The 19,426-nt window shown below is 45.3% G+C and overlaps 1 protein-coding gene across 1 annotated transcript in view; it reads right to left on the bottom strand.

The window, feature by feature from the left end:
* Positions 1-19,426, bottom strand: part of MYH16 (myosin heavy chain 16) — a 58,884-nt gene that overhangs the window by 37,092 nt on the left and 2,366 nt on the right. The window contains exons 3-16 of the mRNA XM_083585559.1: positions 18,649-18,792; positions 17,208-17,364; positions 15,696-15,723; positions 13,881-13,977; positions 12,313-12,405; positions 11,097-11,160; positions 10,202-10,300; positions 9,237-9,340; positions 6,005-6,143; positions 4,502-4,770; positions 3,506-3,676; positions 2,189-2,368; positions 1,365-1,491; positions 339-400 (exon numbers count right to left, since the gene is read on the bottom strand). Of these exons, the coding sequence (XP_083441685.1) occupies positions 339-400; positions 1,365-1,491; positions 2,189-2,368; positions 3,506-3,676; positions 4,502-4,770; positions 6,005-6,143; positions 9,237-9,340; positions 10,202-10,300; positions 11,097-11,160; positions 12,313-12,405; positions 13,881-13,977; positions 15,696-15,723; positions 17,208-17,364; positions 18,649-18,792 (1,734 nt within the window). The remainder of the gene's footprint in view (positions 1-338; positions 401-1,364; positions 1,492-2,188; positions 2,369-3,505; positions 3,677-4,501; positions 4,771-6,004; positions 6,144-9,236; positions 9,341-10,201; positions 10,301-11,096; positions 11,161-12,312; positions 12,406-13,880; positions 13,978-15,695; positions 15,724-17,207; positions 17,365-18,648; positions 18,793-19,426) is intronic.

Consider the following 19,426-nt stretch of genomic DNA (forward strand, 5'->3'; position numbering starts at 1 on the left):
TGAACCAATGGAGGAAAAAACTGAATAATATTATAATTTTAGAATATCTGTGAAGATACACAGAATGAAAGGGTTTAAGGTCAATGAGAAAGAGGAGAATTGGTTTGAGAAGATATTGAATTATTTGGGTAGGTTTGAACAATTTGGGGCAATTAAAATGTTAAAAGTTAAGTAAACCTTGTGGATGGAGGAGTGTTAACATATATAAAATTGTACATATGGTTGATTTGAATATGTTATTAATGATTATGTATACCCAATGTACCAGCTGCCTGGGGGGGGGGGTTCACTGTTTGTGTTTTGGTTGTTGGTACATTCTCTTACCAGGTGAGACTTACCCTATAGAAGTTGGAGACAGTCATAAAAGAGGACCCCCTTTTCTGCTTCTTGGTTGTTCCAGCTGAGGAAAACATGGAACTGAAGATGATTCAAGCGTATATGGAAATAAATTCATGCATACACAAAACCTAGGATGCTTCCCTATTTTCATCTCAGAAGCTGAGGGGTTACTAAGGAGGCCATTTCAGTACAGTACAGTACAGTACCTTGGAAGTCAAACGGAATCCGTTCCAGATTTGTTCGAAAACCAAATCGTGGCTTCTGATTGGCTGCAGGAAGCTCCTGCAGCCAACCAGAAGCTGTGGAAGCCCCATCAAACATTTGGGTTCCAAAAGAACGTTCACAAACCGGAACAATCACTTCTGGGTTTCGATCGTTCAGGAGTCAAAGCGTCCAAGTTCCAGGGTCTTCGGGATCCAAGGTACGACTGTACTTGCAGAAACAATGTTTCTGGTGGGGTTTTGGTAATGTGACTTTGCAACAACAACAACATTCATAGGCAGACAGATTTCCAAGTTGACAGAATCGTAGAACTGTAGAGTTGCAAGCGACTGCGTGGGTCATTTAGGCCCACTCCTGGCCGTGCAAGGATCTTTTGCCCAGTGTGGTCTTGAACCCACAACCCTAAAATTAAGAGTCTTGTGCTCTACTGACTGAACTGTCTGTCAAGGAAGGACAGGGGCCACATAGCTCAGCAGCACAACAACCCTGTGAGGGAGGTTAGCCTTAGAGACAGTCAGGCATTAAGCTTCATGGCAGAGTGGGGACTAGAACTCCTTTCTCTCAGGTCTGAATCCAGTACTCTAACCACTTCGCCACACTGCCTGATGGATGTGGCAGTCCACAATATCTGAAGTACACCAGGTATAGTGGACGGAACACCGTACCAGGGAGACTTTGGTCAAGTCACGCTCTCTCAGCTTAATCTTACCTGGTGGGGCTGTTGTGAGCAGGAAATAGGACAACCTAACCGGAGTTGTTTGCTGGGTTTGGGATAGGAAATGCAAGCAAAGAGATCTACGCACCTGCGGCCTCCTCTTCTTTGAAGAGAGTGCAGAGCAGGGCCATCCCGGACTTCTGGAACAAGCCCACCACCGTTTCGTTCAGGGGGTCCTTGTTCTTCTCCAGCCACCCGGTGATATTGTAACCCACCTGGAGCAAGAAAGTGTTAGAATTCCTGCTCCGTGATTGCAGTCATGGGATTGTTGTCTTTCACATGGCGTTGTATGTTTTGACTCCACAGAGTGGGAAGTGACGGAGACAGGATGTTTGTGTTACTGTGAAGTGGGACTATTGTCCTTTGTCCTTTTTTTCTTTGCTGTCTGATGCTAGAGAGAGAGGGAGCCATGTTGCAGTGCTCCGTGTGTGTTTATATGTAAATAAAGTAGATTAGCCAAAATGCTGAGTTACTGAGGTCTGTCACGCGCATGATGCACAAACTCTGTGGATCTCTAAGTGTGCCAGTGTCGGTTGGCATCAGTCGCTGTGATGTTTGGGCTGAAGAAAGCTTATGAAGCTCCTGAACGATCGACCAGGAGGGAGGGAACATGCCAGTCAGGCATGTGTCTCTGCCAGAGTCCTACTCGAGTTTAGGCTGAACTCCTGACAACAAGGAGAGAAAAAAGTGGGCATGGTGGCACTCAGGAATTACATGACCTCAACACCTAGCTCTGTCTTCCAAAACCTGGTGCCCTCAGGATGTTGCTGAGATACAAGTCTCATTTCAGACATGTGGTTTATATACTTATGTGTTTGCCTTGTACATTAATGAACATTTATTCTAGATTTGAGACCTTAGAATTCTTATAACAGTATACAAATTTTATTAAATAATAATAATAATACTCACGGTGCCAGCATAATGCACCAGCTCAAAGTGGGCTTCAGCCCCTTTGCCTTTGCCTCCTTTGGGCTTCAGGAAGTTGGGGGACTTCCCCAGATGATTGTCGTAGAGAGCAGCCTTGAAGGTAGCATCAGTTGCCTTGGGGAACACACACTGCTCTTCAAGGATGGAGAAGATGCCCATGGGCTGGAGAGGAGGAGGACCCAGTAAGAAAACACACACACACAAACACACACACACAAACTAGCCCTGGATTTAATTAAGTCCTCCTTGGTGTTTGCAAAACCAGCAGTGAAAATAAATAAATAAATAAATAAATAAATAAATAAATAATACCTTGCCCATCCGGCTGGGCTTCCCCAGCTGCTCTGAGTGGCTCCCAACAGATTAAAAACAGAATAAAACATCAAACATTAGAAACTTCCCTAAACAGGGCTGCCTTCAGATGTCTTCTAAAAGTCAGATAGTTCTTTATTTCCTTGACATCTGGTGGGAGGGCGTTCCACAGGGCGGGCGCCACCACTGAGAAGGATCTCTGCCTGGTTCCCTGTAGCCTCACTTCTCGCAGTGAGGGAACCACCAGAAGGCCCTCAGAGCTGGACCTCAGTGTCCGGGCAGAGTAGGGATTTATCATGAATGCACAAAAAATAAGGACATGTGGAGGGAGCGATGAATATTAAGAATCTGCGCAGACAGCACTACCTCAGCAGGCTAAGCCGCAGGGTTGTGGCGAAACAGAAAGAACTGCTTTGCCTTGCTGCCATGTGCCTTGCCCCACCTGAAGCTGGTGAAGTAGCATCGCCATCGGTGCCCATTTGGGGCAAGATCGTGCCAATTTGGGGTGAAATCTCATCCAAAATGGCCGCCATCTTGCCTCAAATTGGCGCTGATGGCGGCGGCACTTCTCAGTCGCTGGTGTAGGCAGCGGGGCAGGTGGGGCCTCCACGGGTGTGCTGCCTGAGGGGGCGAGTTCTGCCGCCTGAACCAGCGGCCTCACTTGCCTCACGGCTGGGCCAGCTCTGCTAAGCCACCAGAGGCCGGCCATTCTGCAGACTGGTGAGAGGGGCTCACTGTTATGTACTGAAGTTCTCACCCTGGGCCAGCAGGGGGATACTGTAGATAGTTATGCAAATGAAGAATCGAAACTGACATTCAGTGATTGGATGGTTTTAGAAAGTTGTTACAGTAACGTGGTACTGGAGCTCTATATAAGCAGGCTGACTGAGCCCTTCAGCTCAGTTCTGTCCTGGCCTGTGAATAAACAAGAGCTGTTTGAAGAATCGCTGTGTCGTCTGATATGTTCACCCACAACTTAACACTCACCTTTTCCAGGAGCTCAATGCAAGCCTGCAGATCCAGACCAAAGTCGATGAAGACCCAGTCGATCCCTTCTCGCTTGTACTCCTCCTGCTCCAGCACAAACATGTGGTGGTTGAAGAACTGCTGCAGCTTCTCGTTGGTGAAGTTGATGCAGAGCTGCTCAAAGCTGTTGAACTGCAAAGGGAATAGAAACAAAGGCCTGCATCAGGGGCTGGCAGGATGCGGGCGAGTGTGCGCCATGGGAAAGGGGGCTGGAGTCTGACATGGCAGAAGGGGGCAGTGAATTGCAGGGAACTTCACCAGCCAGGAGGGACGCGGGTGGCGCTGTGGGTTAAACCACAGAGCCTAGGACTTGCCGATCAGAAGGTCGGTGGTTCGAATCCCCGCGACGGGGTGTGCTCCTGTTGCTTGGTCCCAGCTCCTGCCAACCTAGCAGTTCGAAAGCACATCAAAGTGCAAGTAGATAAATAGGTACCACTATGGCGGGAAGGTAAACGGCGTTTCCGTGTGCTGCTCTGGTTCGCCAGAAGCGGCTTAGTCATGCTGGCCACATGACCCGGAAGCTGTACGCCAGCTCCCTCAGCCAATAAAGCGAGATGAGCGCCGCAACCCCAGAGTCGGCCACGACTGGACCTAATGGTCAGGAGTCCCTTTACCTTTACCTCACCAGCCAGGAGGGAATAGCAGGGGGAGTTTCAGAGCTGGAGGGTGGAGCACAGGAGGGGTTGGACAAAGAGGAGGGAGAGGCAGGTCAAGCAAATGAACGGCAGGGTACTTCTCCACCCTCTCCTGCACCACTGTCTCCCAGGACCAGGAGAGGACTGAAGAGGGAAGAGCAGAGGCTGCTTCCCTGAAGGCGTAGTCTCTGGATGCATGTGCACAGCCCAGCAGGGGAAGAAGGTATATAAACTGGTTGCTCCGACTGCTCCATAGAGCACAGACCTGGGACAGACCCCACCTGCAAACCTCCCGCTAGAGCTGTTCCTAGTTTCCCTGTACCTCAAAGATTTCAAAGCCAGCGATATCCAGCACTCCGATAAAGAACTGCCTTTGCATCTTGGTGTCCAGGGTCTTGTTGATCCTGACGACTAGCCACTTGAACATCTTGTCGTAGACGGCTTTGCCCAGGGCACCGACGGAGTTGTGGCACTGGTCCATGTTCTGCCCCTTCTGCACAAACTCGTTGCCCACTTTCACCCGGGGCCGGGTGATGCCCTTCTGGAGTTCCCCAGAGTTGAGAGCCATGAGGTGGGCGACTTTGTCGGCCACTGCCAAAAGACCAAAGGCACAGATTAATCGGAAGGGGAGCAAACTACTGGCCATGACGAAGGCCCCCGTTTCCTCAGACAAAGAAACCACAACCATTTCTGCAAGTTCTGCTAGGCCGCTGTTGCAGAAAGGACAACACAAGCACAGACACTGCCTGCCTGCGCAGAAGTAAGTCCAATATGGCTAAGGGCTTGTTCATACTTCCGCTTCCCCCATGCCTAGATAGCACAGGTCCAAGCGGTTTTGTCTTTGCCCCCTTGCTTTCCCCCAGAAAATTCACTCTTTAGTGCTAAATCGGAGCAAAGAACAATCCACAGAAAACCCAACTGCAGTTCGTTCAGATTCAGCACTAAACTGTGGGCTTTCCTGGGGGAAGAGGCAGAGCAAACGGAAATGTGAATAAGCCATCAACCACATGTTTAATTAAGGTTTTAAACTACATTCTTAAAAATTATATTTTATTAAGTTTCAACATTTTAAACATCTACAATCCAACAAACAATTCCCCCCCTCATATTTTATCAACTTCCCACCCCATTTTCCACTTGATGTTGTTGTTTCTCCACTTCTGCTTCTCCCTATCTTCTGCCTGTTAAAATCATAACCACAATACTATAATCTACAGCGGTACCTAGGTTTTTGAACATCTCCGTTGTCGAACATTTCAGTTTCCGAACCCCGTAAACCCAGAAGTAAACGCTTTGGTTTTTGAACACGCCTCAGAAGTCGAACATGCCACGCAGCTTCCACTGAGTGCAAGATCCTGAGGCCTAGCTGTCGGCTATTGAATTTTCGGTTTTAGAACGTTTCAAAACTCAAACGGTCTTCCGGAATGGATTACGTTCAAAAACAGAGGTACCACTGTAATTACTTATGTGGCTCATAGCTCAAACCCAAAGTAGTCCAAAAAAGGCTTCCATTCTTCCACAAAACAATCATCATCAGATTCTCTTAATTTTGCCAGTTCTGCATAGTCCATTATTTTACATAATGTCAACACTCTGAGTTGCAAAACAGTGAATTCCTTTGAATTTGAGATTTGACCGGCATCCCTTATTTAGTTGGGGAGGGTGTGGCACTTGAGATGTTGTTGAACTCAAATTCCCATCAGCCCCAGGCACTACGGCCAACGGCCAGGGACGATGGGAGTTGTAGTCCCGCAACAACTGGAAGGCCAAGGGTTCCCCATTCCGATGGCCACTTGGTTCCTGCTGCTCCTCCCCGCTCTGTTACCTTCAGCGGTGTCAACTTCTGCCTGCTCCTCTCTTGGCTTCTGCTTGAATTTCATGTTGCCGAAGTGCATTATGCCTCCAGTCAGCTTATAAACACTTATCTTCTCTTCTTGAGTGAAGCCTAGGACATCAAAGGCCACCTGGAAGAGAGGAATCATTATCATTTCCAAACCTTGTGTACCGTTTCTCAATAGGTGTCAAAGCACTCCACACACACACCCGCTCCAATTTAGATATTACAGCCAGCAGTTCAATCACCACCACCATCGAAACTGGAATAATTAAGCTTAAAACCCCTCAACTCCTGGAGGCATGTTGAAAAGAAACATTCTCATTTGCTTCTGGGAAAATAAATAGGTAGAGAACAGTACAAGAGCTGTAGCTTCATTCTAGAGCAGCCTTTCTCAACCTGTGGGTCCCTAGATGTTGTTGGACTACAACTCCCATCATCCCTGAGCTCTGGCCTTGCTAGCTAGGGATGATTGGAGTTGTAGTCCAACAACATCTGGGGATCCACAGGTTGAGAAAGGCTGTTCTAGAGCATCTCCTCTATATGCAGAAGATCCCAGGTTTCATCCCTGGCATTCCCAGGTAGGCCTGGCAAAGACTCCTGCCTGAGAACCTGGATCAGTGTAGACCACTGGTCTTTGACTGGTGGCTCAGTCAAGCCCCTCAAATGGTGGCATCCTGATCTAAGGTGGTCTGCAGCAGCAGCAATAGGAGACGAAGGGAGGAGGAGGGGAAAAATAATAATAGGGCCCCCAGTGCATGCTTGGGTTAAAGGTGGGTTGTGAGTCTAAAAAGGTTGGATACTGTGGGTGTAAGCAATGCCCAAGTATGTGGGCCAGTGATTGTTAAGTATAATTGCTTAATTGACCCTGAAATGGAGAATGCCTATCTGTATTGCTGAAAGGGTTTAACTGGAAGATTCCATTGAAGCTAAGGAACAGCAAAAAGGGCTCTCTGAGCTCCTTTGTGGGCTGATAATTAACTGTTGCTGTTCTCTGCGTGCTAACATGTGAGTGTTTAACCTTAGATCAGGTGATTAAGGTATTGAATTGCAAATCTCCACTTTGAAAGATAGTTGCTGTTAGTTTTTGTTCCCAGACTCTGTGGGAGTAAGATGCCTTTCCAGGAGCGCAGTAGTCTTGGGGCTGGAATGCAGGCTAATGGAGCCTGTGTGTGTGTGTGTGTGTGTGTGTGTGTGTGTGTGAGAGAGAGAGAGAGAGAGAGAGAGAGAGAGAGAGAGAGAGAGAGAGCGCCATGTTTGTCAACTCTGATTATATGTTATTTTATTCCTAAGAAGATGCTGAGCCTATGATTGGGTAAGAATATGTTTTATGGAATGATTTGGGTATAGCTTTGGTGCTTTTGTTCTGTTTTGAAGAAAGTTCCGCAAGGAAAGTTTTTGAATAATATCTAACGGGTCTGGGAAAAGCTTCATTCCAAAAAAAGAGAGCCAGTTTTTATCCATCTGGTTGCTACAAGCTGCACAATATTAACATCTGCAATAGTAATCTGATTCAGTACGAGACACTTTCCTATGTGGACTTGATTACACTCCCCTCCCCTGCCCTCTCATTTCCTTAACGTATCTGAGCGAGGCTAAAGACTGCCAAGCTGTGCTTATAGCCCTTAGGCTGCCATCTTTTGCTGCCATTTCCCTCCTACACCCAAAATACAACAGGTGCTCATTTGGGAAATGATTTACAATGAGCTTAAGAAAATGTTCAAATGCTCCTTCCCTTAAAAAAAGCCTGAAGCCTTCCTGCTAGGAATTATGGGAAATGAAATCCCCCCAAAATACAGGAGAGCCCTTACGTATGTTACAGTCACTGCCAGAATTCTAATCGCAAAAGATTGGAAGGGAGAGGATACCCCATCTAAAACAGACTGGCAAAATAAAATAAGAGAGTTTGCCGAACTGTCGAGATTATTAGCAAGGCTAAGAGATGTTACAGCCATTTTTTTTCCAGAGAATGGGTTATATATGGAGTTTATGTAAAAGAACATTGTCAAAAGATCAATTCGTTGGCAGGTTTTGACTGAGCTTCGGTGTGTCAAGAGGGTAACCGTATAAAATAAAATTTATGCTAAGTCAAATAATATGGAGAAAATAAAGTTTAAGTGCGTATTTAAGGAATTTACCGGTAATTCGGGAATGCAAGGGGAAGATCGGTGGTCTTGAAAAATTTAATCACAAATGGATGTACAAAGCGTGCATTAGTTAAAGAATGAAGAACCGTTTATTTTGTATTTCTCATTTTCTCTATAATATAGTAATAGTAATTTATTATTTGTACCCTGCCCATCTGGCTGGGTTTCCCCAGCCACTCTGGGCAGCTTCCAACAAAGATTAAAAATACATTAAAATGTCACACATTAAAAACTTCCCTGAACAGGTGTATTCTAAATGTCAAGTAGTTGTATTTCTCTTTGACATCTAATGGGAGGGTGTTCCACAGGGCGGGCGCCACTACTGAGAAGACCCTCTGCCTGGTTCCCTGTAACTTGGCTTCTCGCAGTGAGGGAACCGCCAGAAGGCCCTTGGCGCTGGACCTTAGTGTCCGAGCAGAACAATGGGGGTGGAGACGCTCCTTCAGGTATACTGGGCCAAGGCCATTTAGGGCTTTAAAGGTCAACACCAACACTATGAATTGTGATCGGAAACTTACTGGGAGCCAATGTAGGTCTTTCAGGACTGGTGTTATATGGTCTCGGCGGCCGCCCCCAGTCATCAGTCTAGCTGCCACAATAATATCTATTGTAAGGTAAAGGTAAAGGGACCCCTGACCATTAGGTCCAGTCGTGACCGACTCTGGGGTTGCGGCGCTCATCTTGCTTTAGTGGCCGAGGGAGCCGGCGTACAGCTTCCGGGTCATGTGGTCAGCATGACTAAGCCACTTCTGGCGAACCAGAGCAGCGCACGGAAACGCCGTTTACCTTCCCGCTGGAGCGGTACCTATTTATCTAATTGCATTTTGACATGCTTTCGAACTGCTAGGTTGGCAGGAGCAGGGACCAAACAATGGGAGCTCACCCCGTCCCGGGTATTCGAACCGCTGACCTTCTGATCGGCAAGCCCTAGGCTCTGTGGTTTAACCCACAGCGCCACCCGCGTCCCCTAATATCTATTGTACACTTCTGTTATAAAGTTTTCAATCAATAAAACACTCAAAAGTGGGGGGCGGGGGGTGGATAAAATGCAACAGGTGCTGCCTTTGCAAACTTACATCTGTGAGAAGCAGTTCCTCTCCGTCGTCCATGTTGTCAACAACCGTGACTCCTTGGCTTGTCCAGTGGTACTCCTTGGGGTCCGGCACACAAAGCAAGGATGCTGTCACATAGAAGAAATGTCAGGATGCAGAAACTGCGGTCCTTTTTTAAGAACTCTGCTGAATCAGCCCCGATAGCTAGCTCAGCATTCTGTTCTTGCTACGGACAGAAGGACCTGTCCATCTTACTTGTCTCAGCTTCTCATTTTTCCCCTTCTCAAATTTGTGCTTTGCTTCATGCTAAAATCCAGTTCATACAAAGCATCTTCCCATGAAGATTTCATCCAGACCATCTAGTATAAAAGCATCCTAATGGTGTAAGCCAGTGCTTTCTCCCCCTAAAAAATGTTTAGGGTTACTCTCATTTTGACTCAAGAAAATCACCATTTTATAGTTCAAATTGGGAAAAATAAATACAGTAAATGTACAAAAGTAAAAAATGTTTAAGGGTATGCGTCCCCCCAGAAGAAAAGCACTGGTGTAATCCATACCCATGCCTTCTCAGGAGCAAGTCCCACCATTTAAAAAGGGGCTTGCTCCTAGGTAAGGAAGAAGGGATCTGTCAATTTCACTTCTCTCCATTTCTCACTTTTCCCCACCTTAAATTCAGTTCTCCACATTTCTGCAGCTATAGGCCATTTTATTTTCTTTAAAAATCCCGATTTCTCTTACTAACACATTGATTTTTTTATGTATGCTTTCTGCTAACCAATGCATTTTTATAAACATTGTTTCGTTGGAGAACTGTGTTACAAAATTCCGAAAAGGGAGAATCTAGAAGGACGGCTGTGTTTCAGTTCACAAATTTGTTTTAGAATGTGCGAATGATAGATTTGGCATTAAATGGAAACTGAATTTGTCCCTCAGCCCCAGTTCTTGCAGCCCCCCCCCCCCCCGCCAATACACAGGGGAAAGTTTCATACAAACAAGATCTGGCTTCTTATTGGAGAGGAGCTGGTAGAAGATGTGATAGCCCCTTTCAGCGGGTTGTTGAGAGATGACCCGAGATTTCTCTAGGAGATCTGAAAAACAAAGTATACCCAGGTTTAAGCTGATACTGTAGACCAGGCATGTCCAAAGTCCAGTTCGGGGGCCTAATCCGGCCCTCAGGTCGGTTTAATCTGGGCCCTGTGGCAATTTATTTCCTGGGGCAAAATCCAAAACTCAACAGCTTCAATCCTAGAAAAAGGTCAGTTGGCCCTTTGGTCGGCCCTCACAGTCCTTCACTTCATCAAATCTGGCCCTCTTTGAAAAAAGTTTGGACACTACTGTTGTAGACGGTATCCAAACACTTCAGAAGTCATCTCTGTTGCTCTGATATGATTTAACTGAACTACAATGCCACGCACAAGCAACATTAAATTCTGACTCCAGGGAATCAAAATCTTAAACCAAGAAAAACTAAATGAAGCAACTATGAGCTGAGCAGACCTGCATCATTTAATCTGTAACTTCCTGTTAGCACTGTCACCAAGTTTATTTTTAAAAAATCTGGTCAATTACTCAAATTATTTTCCATTAATAATAATAATAATAATAATAATAATAATAATAATAATAATAATAATTTATACCCCACCCATCTGGCTGGGTTTCCCCAGCCACTCTGGGCAGCTTCCAACAAAATATTAACATACAATAATTCATCAAATATTAAAAGCTTCCCTAAACAGGGCAATTGATTAAATATGTGTACATTTGCTTATGTCCAATCAACTTTTTATTTTAGACACATACACTGCCTGAGTAAACAGGTTACTGCCAAATTCCACCTAAAATGGATTTCGGGGTTGAGATTAGCCAAACTTGGAAACTTACAACTCTCAATGTCAGCTCCAGCCAGTTTTCCTGTGCTGCCAAAGTGGATTCGGATGAATTTACCCTGGGATGAAGAACAAGAGGCAAATCAGTTAATGGAGATGGCAATATCTTTACCCAGGAAAGATTAAACAGTACAAGTGCATGGTCTTTTCAGTGGTGGTGCCTTCATTGTGGAATGCCTTTCTAATGGAGACCTGCCAAGCCCCAACACTATGTCAGCTTCCTGAACCTGGTGCCCTCTGGACATTTTGGGCTGTAACTGCCATCAGTCCCAGCCAGCAAACGGTGAAATAATTGTTATTGTTATGTACTGAAGTTCTCACCCTGGGCCAGCAGGGGGATACTGTAGATAGTTATGCAAATGAAGGATCGAAAGTGACGTTCAGTGATTGGCTAGTTACAGAAAATGGTTACTGTTGCATTCTAGTGGAGCTCTATATAAGCAGGCTGACTGAGCTCCTCAGTTCAGTTCTGTTCCAGCTTACAAACAAAGAGCTGCTTTGGAAGAATCGCTGTGTCGTCTGATATGTTCGCCCAGTTATCACCTCATAAAGTGATACAATCACCTTCAGTGTAGACAACTGAGAGTCAACAAGTGTTGGTCATTAGTTGAAGACCAAGCAAGTGATGTGTATGCATGTGTGAATCAGTGCATCTTCGTCTTCTTTGGTGATCTCTTGTAGCCAAGTAAGATTGTCTTCCATAAATACGGTTTTAACAGTGAGTCCATATGTGACTGTGGAGGCCAGTTCTGGACCCACACGTCCTTCCACAGTGGGGACATAGGTTTCCGGGTGAGAGTTGATCATGGTGTGGATTTGCCAAGCATGCCTTCTTCTTAGCACATTTCTCCCTTGTGTCCTGAGTTCGAGTGTCTTCAAAGCCTATGAGACCTTTAGGTAAGGCTGTTCTCCAATTGGAGCACTTGCAGGCAAGTGTTTCCCAATTGTTGGTGTTTATACTACATTTTTTTTTTAGATTTGCCTTGAGAGAGTCTTTCAACCTCTTTTGTTGACCACCAGAATTACGCTTTCAATTTTTAAGTTCGGAATAGAGTAGTTGCTTTGGAAAACGATCATCAGGCATCCGCACAACATGACCAGTTCAACAAAGTTGATGTTGAAGAATCATTGCTTTGACACTGGTGATCTTGAATCAGTGCATAATAAGGAGGGGCCAAAGGTTCAAAATATTTTAAGATTCTCATACTTACAAAGCGGGAAGAATTGTTGTTCCTCGTTGTTTTGGCATTCCCAAAGGCTTCCAGTACAGGGTTAGCCTGGATGATTTGATCTTCCAGGGACCCCTGACAGAGACAAACAAAAATGTGTAAATCGCCTTGAGATGGTGGTTTAAAAGGAGGAATCAATTGTAGTAACAACAGCAACACAGTTTTATCATGGGGGATTTCTCAACAGCTAACGATTAACACATTATTCCAGACAATGCCTACATTTCAGCTGGTACAAGACAACCTTTACTCTCCGAAATGTATAGACTGTTACTGGATTGGGACAGGCTAGAGGAGGAGGTTAAATCTGTGATGATTCAGATGGCATCTTGGGAAAAGCTTTGGAGAAAGGACATAAAGTTTACGGCTTGCTGAGGGATGCGGGTGGCGCTGTGGGTTAAACCACAGAGCCTAGGACTTGCCGATCAGAAGGTCAGCAGTTCGAATCCCCGTGACGGGGTGAGCTCCCATTGCTCGGTACCAGCTCCTGCCAACCTAGCAGTTCAAAAGCACGTCAAAGTGCAAGTAGATAAATAGGTACCGCTCCGGCGGGAAGGTAAACAGCGTTTCCATGTGCTGCTCTGGTTCACCAGAAGCGGCTTAGTCATGCTGGCCACATGACCCGGAAGCTGTATGCCAGGACCCTCAGCCAATAAAGCGAGATGAGCGCCGCAACCCCAGAGTCGGTCACGACTGGACCTAATGGTCAGGGGTCCCTTTACCTTTATACGCTAAAAGAAAACTACATGAAGATGTTCTACTGATGGTACATTATGCCAAGCAAGCTGGCGAAAATGTATAAAAAGGGCTCAAATTTTTGCTGGAGATGTAAAGAATCAGAGGGAACAATGTACCACATGTGGTAGAAATGTAAAAAGACAAAAAGCTTTTGGGAAACTATCTATAATGAGCTTTTAAAAAATGTTCAAATTAACTTTCATCAAAAAGCCAGAAACCATTTTGTTAGGTATTATTGCTGCAGATATACCGAAAGAATTAAGAAAGATATTTATGTATGCAACTCAACTACTGCAGCAAAAATGTTAATAGCTAGATAGTGAAAGGGAGATAAAATACCAACTAAATTGGAATGGCAGGTGACTTTTTTGAATATGTAGAATTGGCAAAGATGACAGGGAAAATCAGGAATCAAAAAACCCAAGAGTTTAACAAAGAATAGGATTTATTTAAATCATATTTAAAAGAACATTGTTCTCAGATAAAATCTTTGACATGTTTTGAATAACTTCTGCAACGAAATACTCTACCAAGAATATGGACAATTAACGATAAGTTTAAAAATATGCAAATATGCAGTCAACAAGGTAATGATGGACCCATATTGAGGATGACGGAAGTCACAATTATATGGAAGAATCTTATTTTCTATGTAAAAAAAATCTTTCTATGTGAGGTGATTTGTTTTATTTTTTGTTGTTTCGTGGTGGAGGGATTTAGTATCTAATATCAATAAAGATTAAAATTCAAAAAAGAAAGAGAAAAAAGGACAACAGTCCCCAGTTCATTCTACTAGAAGAAAAACCTCTTACCTTCGAATCAGTAGAGGCCTTGCCAGTACCACCGATGTTGGCAAAGTACTGAATAACTTTCTTTGTATTTTCAGTCTTGCCAGCTCCGGATTCTCCACTACACGTGAAAGAGGAGATAAAGGAGGAGAAATCAGGACCACAAAGTTGAAAAGTATCCATCAATATATTTTTTTTAACTCCAACCCCCTGCTGCGCGAGAAGGTCATTCACACATGAGGTAGACCTGGTTTCTGGGTGGGAAAGGGCAGAGGCACTTGCGGATACCGTATTTTTTGCTCTATAGGACGCACTTTTTCCCCTCCAAAAATGAAGGGGAAATGTGTGTGCGTCCTATGGAGCGAATGCAGGCTTTCGCTGAAGCCTGGAGAGTGAGAGGGGTCGGTATGCACAGCAGCCCGAAGCCCAGGGAGTGTGGCGCTGCGCACCCCGGGCTTAGGACAGCTATCCGCAAGCCTGCGGAGCCCGGTGGGAACTCCTGCCGGGCTCTGAAGGCTTGCGGATAGCAGCCTGCAGCCCGAAGCTGTTCTAGCTTCGGGATGGCTGTGCAAAGGCTACAAAGGATGTCCCCGAAGCCTCAAGCCTTTGGAGTGCAGCTGCGCTCCAAAGGCTTCAGGGATCTTTGAGGTTGGCGGTGGGGGAAAACAGCGCTTCCCCCCACCGCCAGCCCCACGAGCTCAGGGGGCAGCGGCAAGGCCTGCTCTTGAACGCACCTTGAACGCACCTTGTTTCTGAGGGGGAGAACAAGAAAAATTTTTTTTTCTGTTCTCCCCCTCCTACATACTTCATTTTCACTCCATCTCTCCAGAATAAGTCTCTGAATGTGGCCCTCGGACCAACTGCTAAGAACCTCTTTGACAGCCCTGCTTTGTGTGTCCCCAGTGTCTGAGCTCTAGTGAAAGGGGCAGGATCTTTTTGGTGCTGGCACCAAAGCTGTAGGACTCCCTCCCTAGGGAAGTCTTCCTTGTTCCTTCCTTGCTGTCTTTCAGATGCCAACCTAAGCCAAGCTAAGAAGACTCCCATCCAATAGGTGTCTAAGAAGATGAATTGCCCCTGGTTGAAATTCTTTTTATTTATTTATTTAACATAATTGTTACAAAATGTAAGTAAAATATTGCAAATACATGCATACATATACCGTATATTTCAAATAAGCACATATATATGAAAAAAGGAACAAAAGAGGGAAAAAGAAAAAATAAGAAGAAAAAAAGAGAAAAAAAGAAGAAGAAAAGTTGGAAGAATTTCTTCCAAGTTTATTCTACAAATATTTCAATATGAAAATAATAATAAAATTTCATTGATTGACTTTCATTGCTTACACTGCACTTCCTATATTTAAGCAAGATTGTATCTGTTATTCCGTATTTTTCCCATACAATCTCACGCAAATATTCTAATCAATAAGCTTTCTAAACCTTTCATAAATCTATTCTAAACACAACCAATACCTTACATTTAATCCTTGTCTGTTTGAAATTCTAGCTGCATCCTTTTTATTAATTCAGGGTTATTTTAAGATCCTGGCTGGAGCTAGACACATCCAAGAAGCGCTTCAGTTTAAAGCGCTGCAAATTTAAAACAGGGAAAACAGGCTGAAAAAAACGGGACTCCACATCGCCTTCTGGCGGCACAATGTTATATCGCATATACAGTACGTATAAATTGCTTTTTCTTTACCAGGTAAAGAGTCCAGTGCATTAATGTCACTTCCTTTTTCATACTCTGTGTAAGCAGCCTTGCAGATTTTAAACCCAAGGTGGCTTATAAATATTTTAAGCAGCAATGATAAAAAAATTAATAAATGTATATACTTACGTGATCAGCATAGACTGGTTTTCACGCTCTGTGGGAGGAAGAAGAAGAACACATCATGCCAAGCGGGTCCTATGGGGCTGATTTGCAGCTCTACCATCACGCCACCGTGATTGTTTCCTGTCTTCCCACAAATTTTAACATTTGGATTTTTCGAAGGTGGCAAGAAGGGCAGGAGGACCCAATCCCACTTGCCACTATCCTGAAGCAAGATTCATCTGGCGGTTCCATGGAAAGAGGGCGGGTACCATCTTTCCCTCAGAAATCAAATTGTATTGGGTCAACCTCTGCAGCAGACCTTTCCCCAAACTGGTGCCCTCTGGATGTTAGGTAAAGGTAAAGGGACCCCTGACCATTAGGTACAGTCGCAGACAACTCTGGGGTTGTGGCGCTCATCTCGCTTTATTGGCCGAGGGAGCCGGCGTACAGCTTCCGGGTCCTGTGGCCAGCATGACTAAGCCGCTTCTGGCGAACCAGAGCAGCGCACGGAAACGCCGTTTGCCTTCCCGCTGGAGCAATACCTATTTATCTACTTGCACTTTGACGTGCTTTCAAACTGCTAGGTTGGCAGGAGCAGGGACCGAGCGACGGGAGCTCACCCCATCGCGGGGATTCAAACCACCGACCTTCTGATCGTCAAGTCCCAGGCTGTGTGGTTTAACCCACAGTGCCACCCGCGTCCCATCTGGATGTTGCTGGACTACAATTCCCATCATCCCCAACCATTGGCCATGCCAACTGTGGCTGATGGAAGTTGAAGTTCAACACATTTGGGCACCCCCAGGTTGTGGAAGGTTGACCTACAGTCTCCCTCATCTACAGGAACACCGGAAGCTGCCCTAGACTGAGTCAAACCATTGTTCCATTGAGCTCAGTATTGTCTACAGTGTCAAGATTTCTCGAATTTAGGTCTCCAGCTGTTTGTGGTTTTTTTGGACTACAGTTCCCATCATTCCCGACCATTGGTCCTGCTAGCTAGGGACGATGGGAGTTGTAGTCCAACAACAACTGGAAACCCAAGTTTGGGAATGTCTACAATGACCATCTTGGCAGTGGCTCTCCAATATTTCAGGCATGAAGCCTTTCCCAGTCCTACCTGGAGATGCCAGGATTTGAGACTGGGACTTCCTGCATGCCATACACATCCTCTACCACTGAACTTTGTCTACTTGAGGACATTGTCTATGCAACTCTGCAGGCATGTGCCATGTGACCACAGTTCCCCAAAGCAATGGAGGGGTGCAAGGAGGTCCTGGTGGTTTCACGGCTGGTCAGCTCAGCTAGGACAATATCTTGGACCAGTGCTGGAACATAGGAAGCTGCCTTATGCTGAGTGAGACCATCAGCCTATCTAGTTCAGCGTTGTCTACACTGACTGGCCGCTGCTCTCTAAAGGTCCTTCCCAGCTCTAACAGAAGGAAGAACCCGGGACATTTTGCCTGCAGTGGATGTGATCTGCCTCTGAGCTTGTGAGCAGAGGTACCAGGGAGGCTGGAGGTCCTTCTCTGTACTCACCCATGAGCATGTCATGGTAGGCGTTGTCAGAGATGGAGAAGAGGTGAGGTGGCATCTCTGTGCGCTTCCTGCCCTTATACATCTGGGCCACTCGGGATCCGTAGATGGGCAGCCACTTATAAGGGTTGATGGTGACACAGAAGAGGCCAGAGTAGGTCTGGAAAGAACACAAAACAGTTATTGTATTTTAATATTTTGTTGGAAGCTGCCCAGAGTAGCTGGGCAGATGGGCGGGGTATAAATACCCCAGATGGGCAGGGTATAAATAATAAAATATTATTTATTATTATTATTATTATTATTATTATTATTATTATTATTATTACTGTTTCAATATAAATCAATGAATTCCCTTCTTCTCTTCCATGGTTTGTTTTGCATACCACACATCCCTGCATATTTTACATGAACTAAACCATTCAGTAATTCATTGTTACATCCATCAAAACTTATTTACACTGTTGAATTTATCTTAATGCTACCAGCGTTTTTAAACGAACACAATTTTCTCCCATATATTCAGTAAACATTTTCCAGTCTTCTTTAAACGTACGTTCTTCTTGATCTCTTCTTCTATATGTTAAATCTGCAAGCTGCGCCTATTCCATCAGTTTCAATTTATATCCTGCCCTTTATCAAAAGATCTCAGGGCAGTGCACAACATTAAGAACATAACTTAAATGTAAAGGTAAAGGGACCCCTGACCATTAGGTCCAGTCGTGACCGACTCTGGGGTTGCAGTGCTCATCTCGCTTTATTGGCCGAGGGAGCCGGCGTACAGATTCCGGGTCATGTGGCCAGCATGACTAAGCCACTTCTGGGGAACCAGAGCAGTGCACGGAAACGCCGTTTACCTTCCCGCCAGAGCGGTACCTATTTATCTCCTTGCACTTTGAGGTGCTTTCGAACTGCTAGGTTGGCAGGAGCAGGGACTGAGCAAGGGGAACTCACCCCATCGCGGGGATTTGAACTGCCAACCTTCTGATTGGCAAGTCCTAGGCTCTGTGGTTTAACCCACAGCGCCACCCGCGTCCCGGTAAGAACATAACTTACGCAGCATAATAATAATAAACATAATACGCAGCATAATAATAAAATAAACATAATAACAGTCCCCACACATTTAACAGGTCATGGATTATGTAATGGCTAAAGACCTTGGTGAAGAGGAATGTTTTTGCCTGGCGCCTAAAGACATGTAGTGATGGCGCCAGGCGAGCCTCTCTGGGGAGAGCATGCCACAGTCGGGGAGCCTCCACAGAAAAGGCCCATTCTTGTGTTGTCACTCTCTGTCTTCAACCTTCTATTTGTTTTATCCAAGATGAGGGCCAACACATCCTTCCTACTTCATGCAGCTTGACTTCCAAATCTGGCCCTAGGAGCTACCTGTCTCTCTAGTCTACTGCTTGTTTCAGATACCCTCACCCGTCTTCCCACTTACATAGATCCTCATCAGGACATAACGCTGGCGCAGGTTGTCTAAGACACTGGCTTCGTTCAGGAAGGTCATGTTGGCCATGTCATTAACCTGGTAGAATTTGGGTGGGTTCATCTGCTGGACATCATCCTTCTTAACGGTGACCGTCTGTGGGTGGAGAAGTCACGGTTTAGTGAAAATCATGAGGCACAGCACCCAAAATTTCCAAAACATGGTGATGTATATGTTCCTTTACTTAACGGTATTTGCATGCCCTTTCTGCAGGGCCTTAAATCAATGGTGGAAATGTGAATGTACAGTGGTACCTCTGGTTACAAACTTAATTTGTTCTGGAGGTCCGTTCTTAAGCTGAAACCATTCTTATCCTGAGGCGCACTTTCGCTAATGGGGTCTCCCGCTGCGCCTGTGCCTCCAGCACACGATTTCCGTTCACACCCTGGGGCAAAGTTCACAACCAGGAGCAGCTACTTCCGGGTTAGCGGCGCTCGTAACCAGAAACGTTCGTAACCAGAGGTACCAATGTACAGTGATAGTTAAGCCATCGAATGAACACAGCAGAAAAATCCACCATCAGAGAATAAAACAATCAATCATCAGTTAGAAAAACTCTCTCAAGTAAGACCCAAACTATTGCAAACTGGTTTTGAAGGCATTCTAACAAAACTGGCCCCATAGAAATCAGGAGCTCATAATCTAATCCTTTGCTTTCGACACTCCTGACTGAGTTGCAATTCCAGGCTCATCCATACTGTTGTTTTGCATGGACAATGTGCTTCATGGA

Source organism: Podarcis filfolensis (assembly GCF_964270895.1).
Source record: "Podarcis filfolensis genome assembly, chromosome: 14".
NCBI lineage: Eukaryota > Metazoa > Chordata > Lepidosauria > Squamata > Lacertidae > Podarcis > Podarcis filfolensis.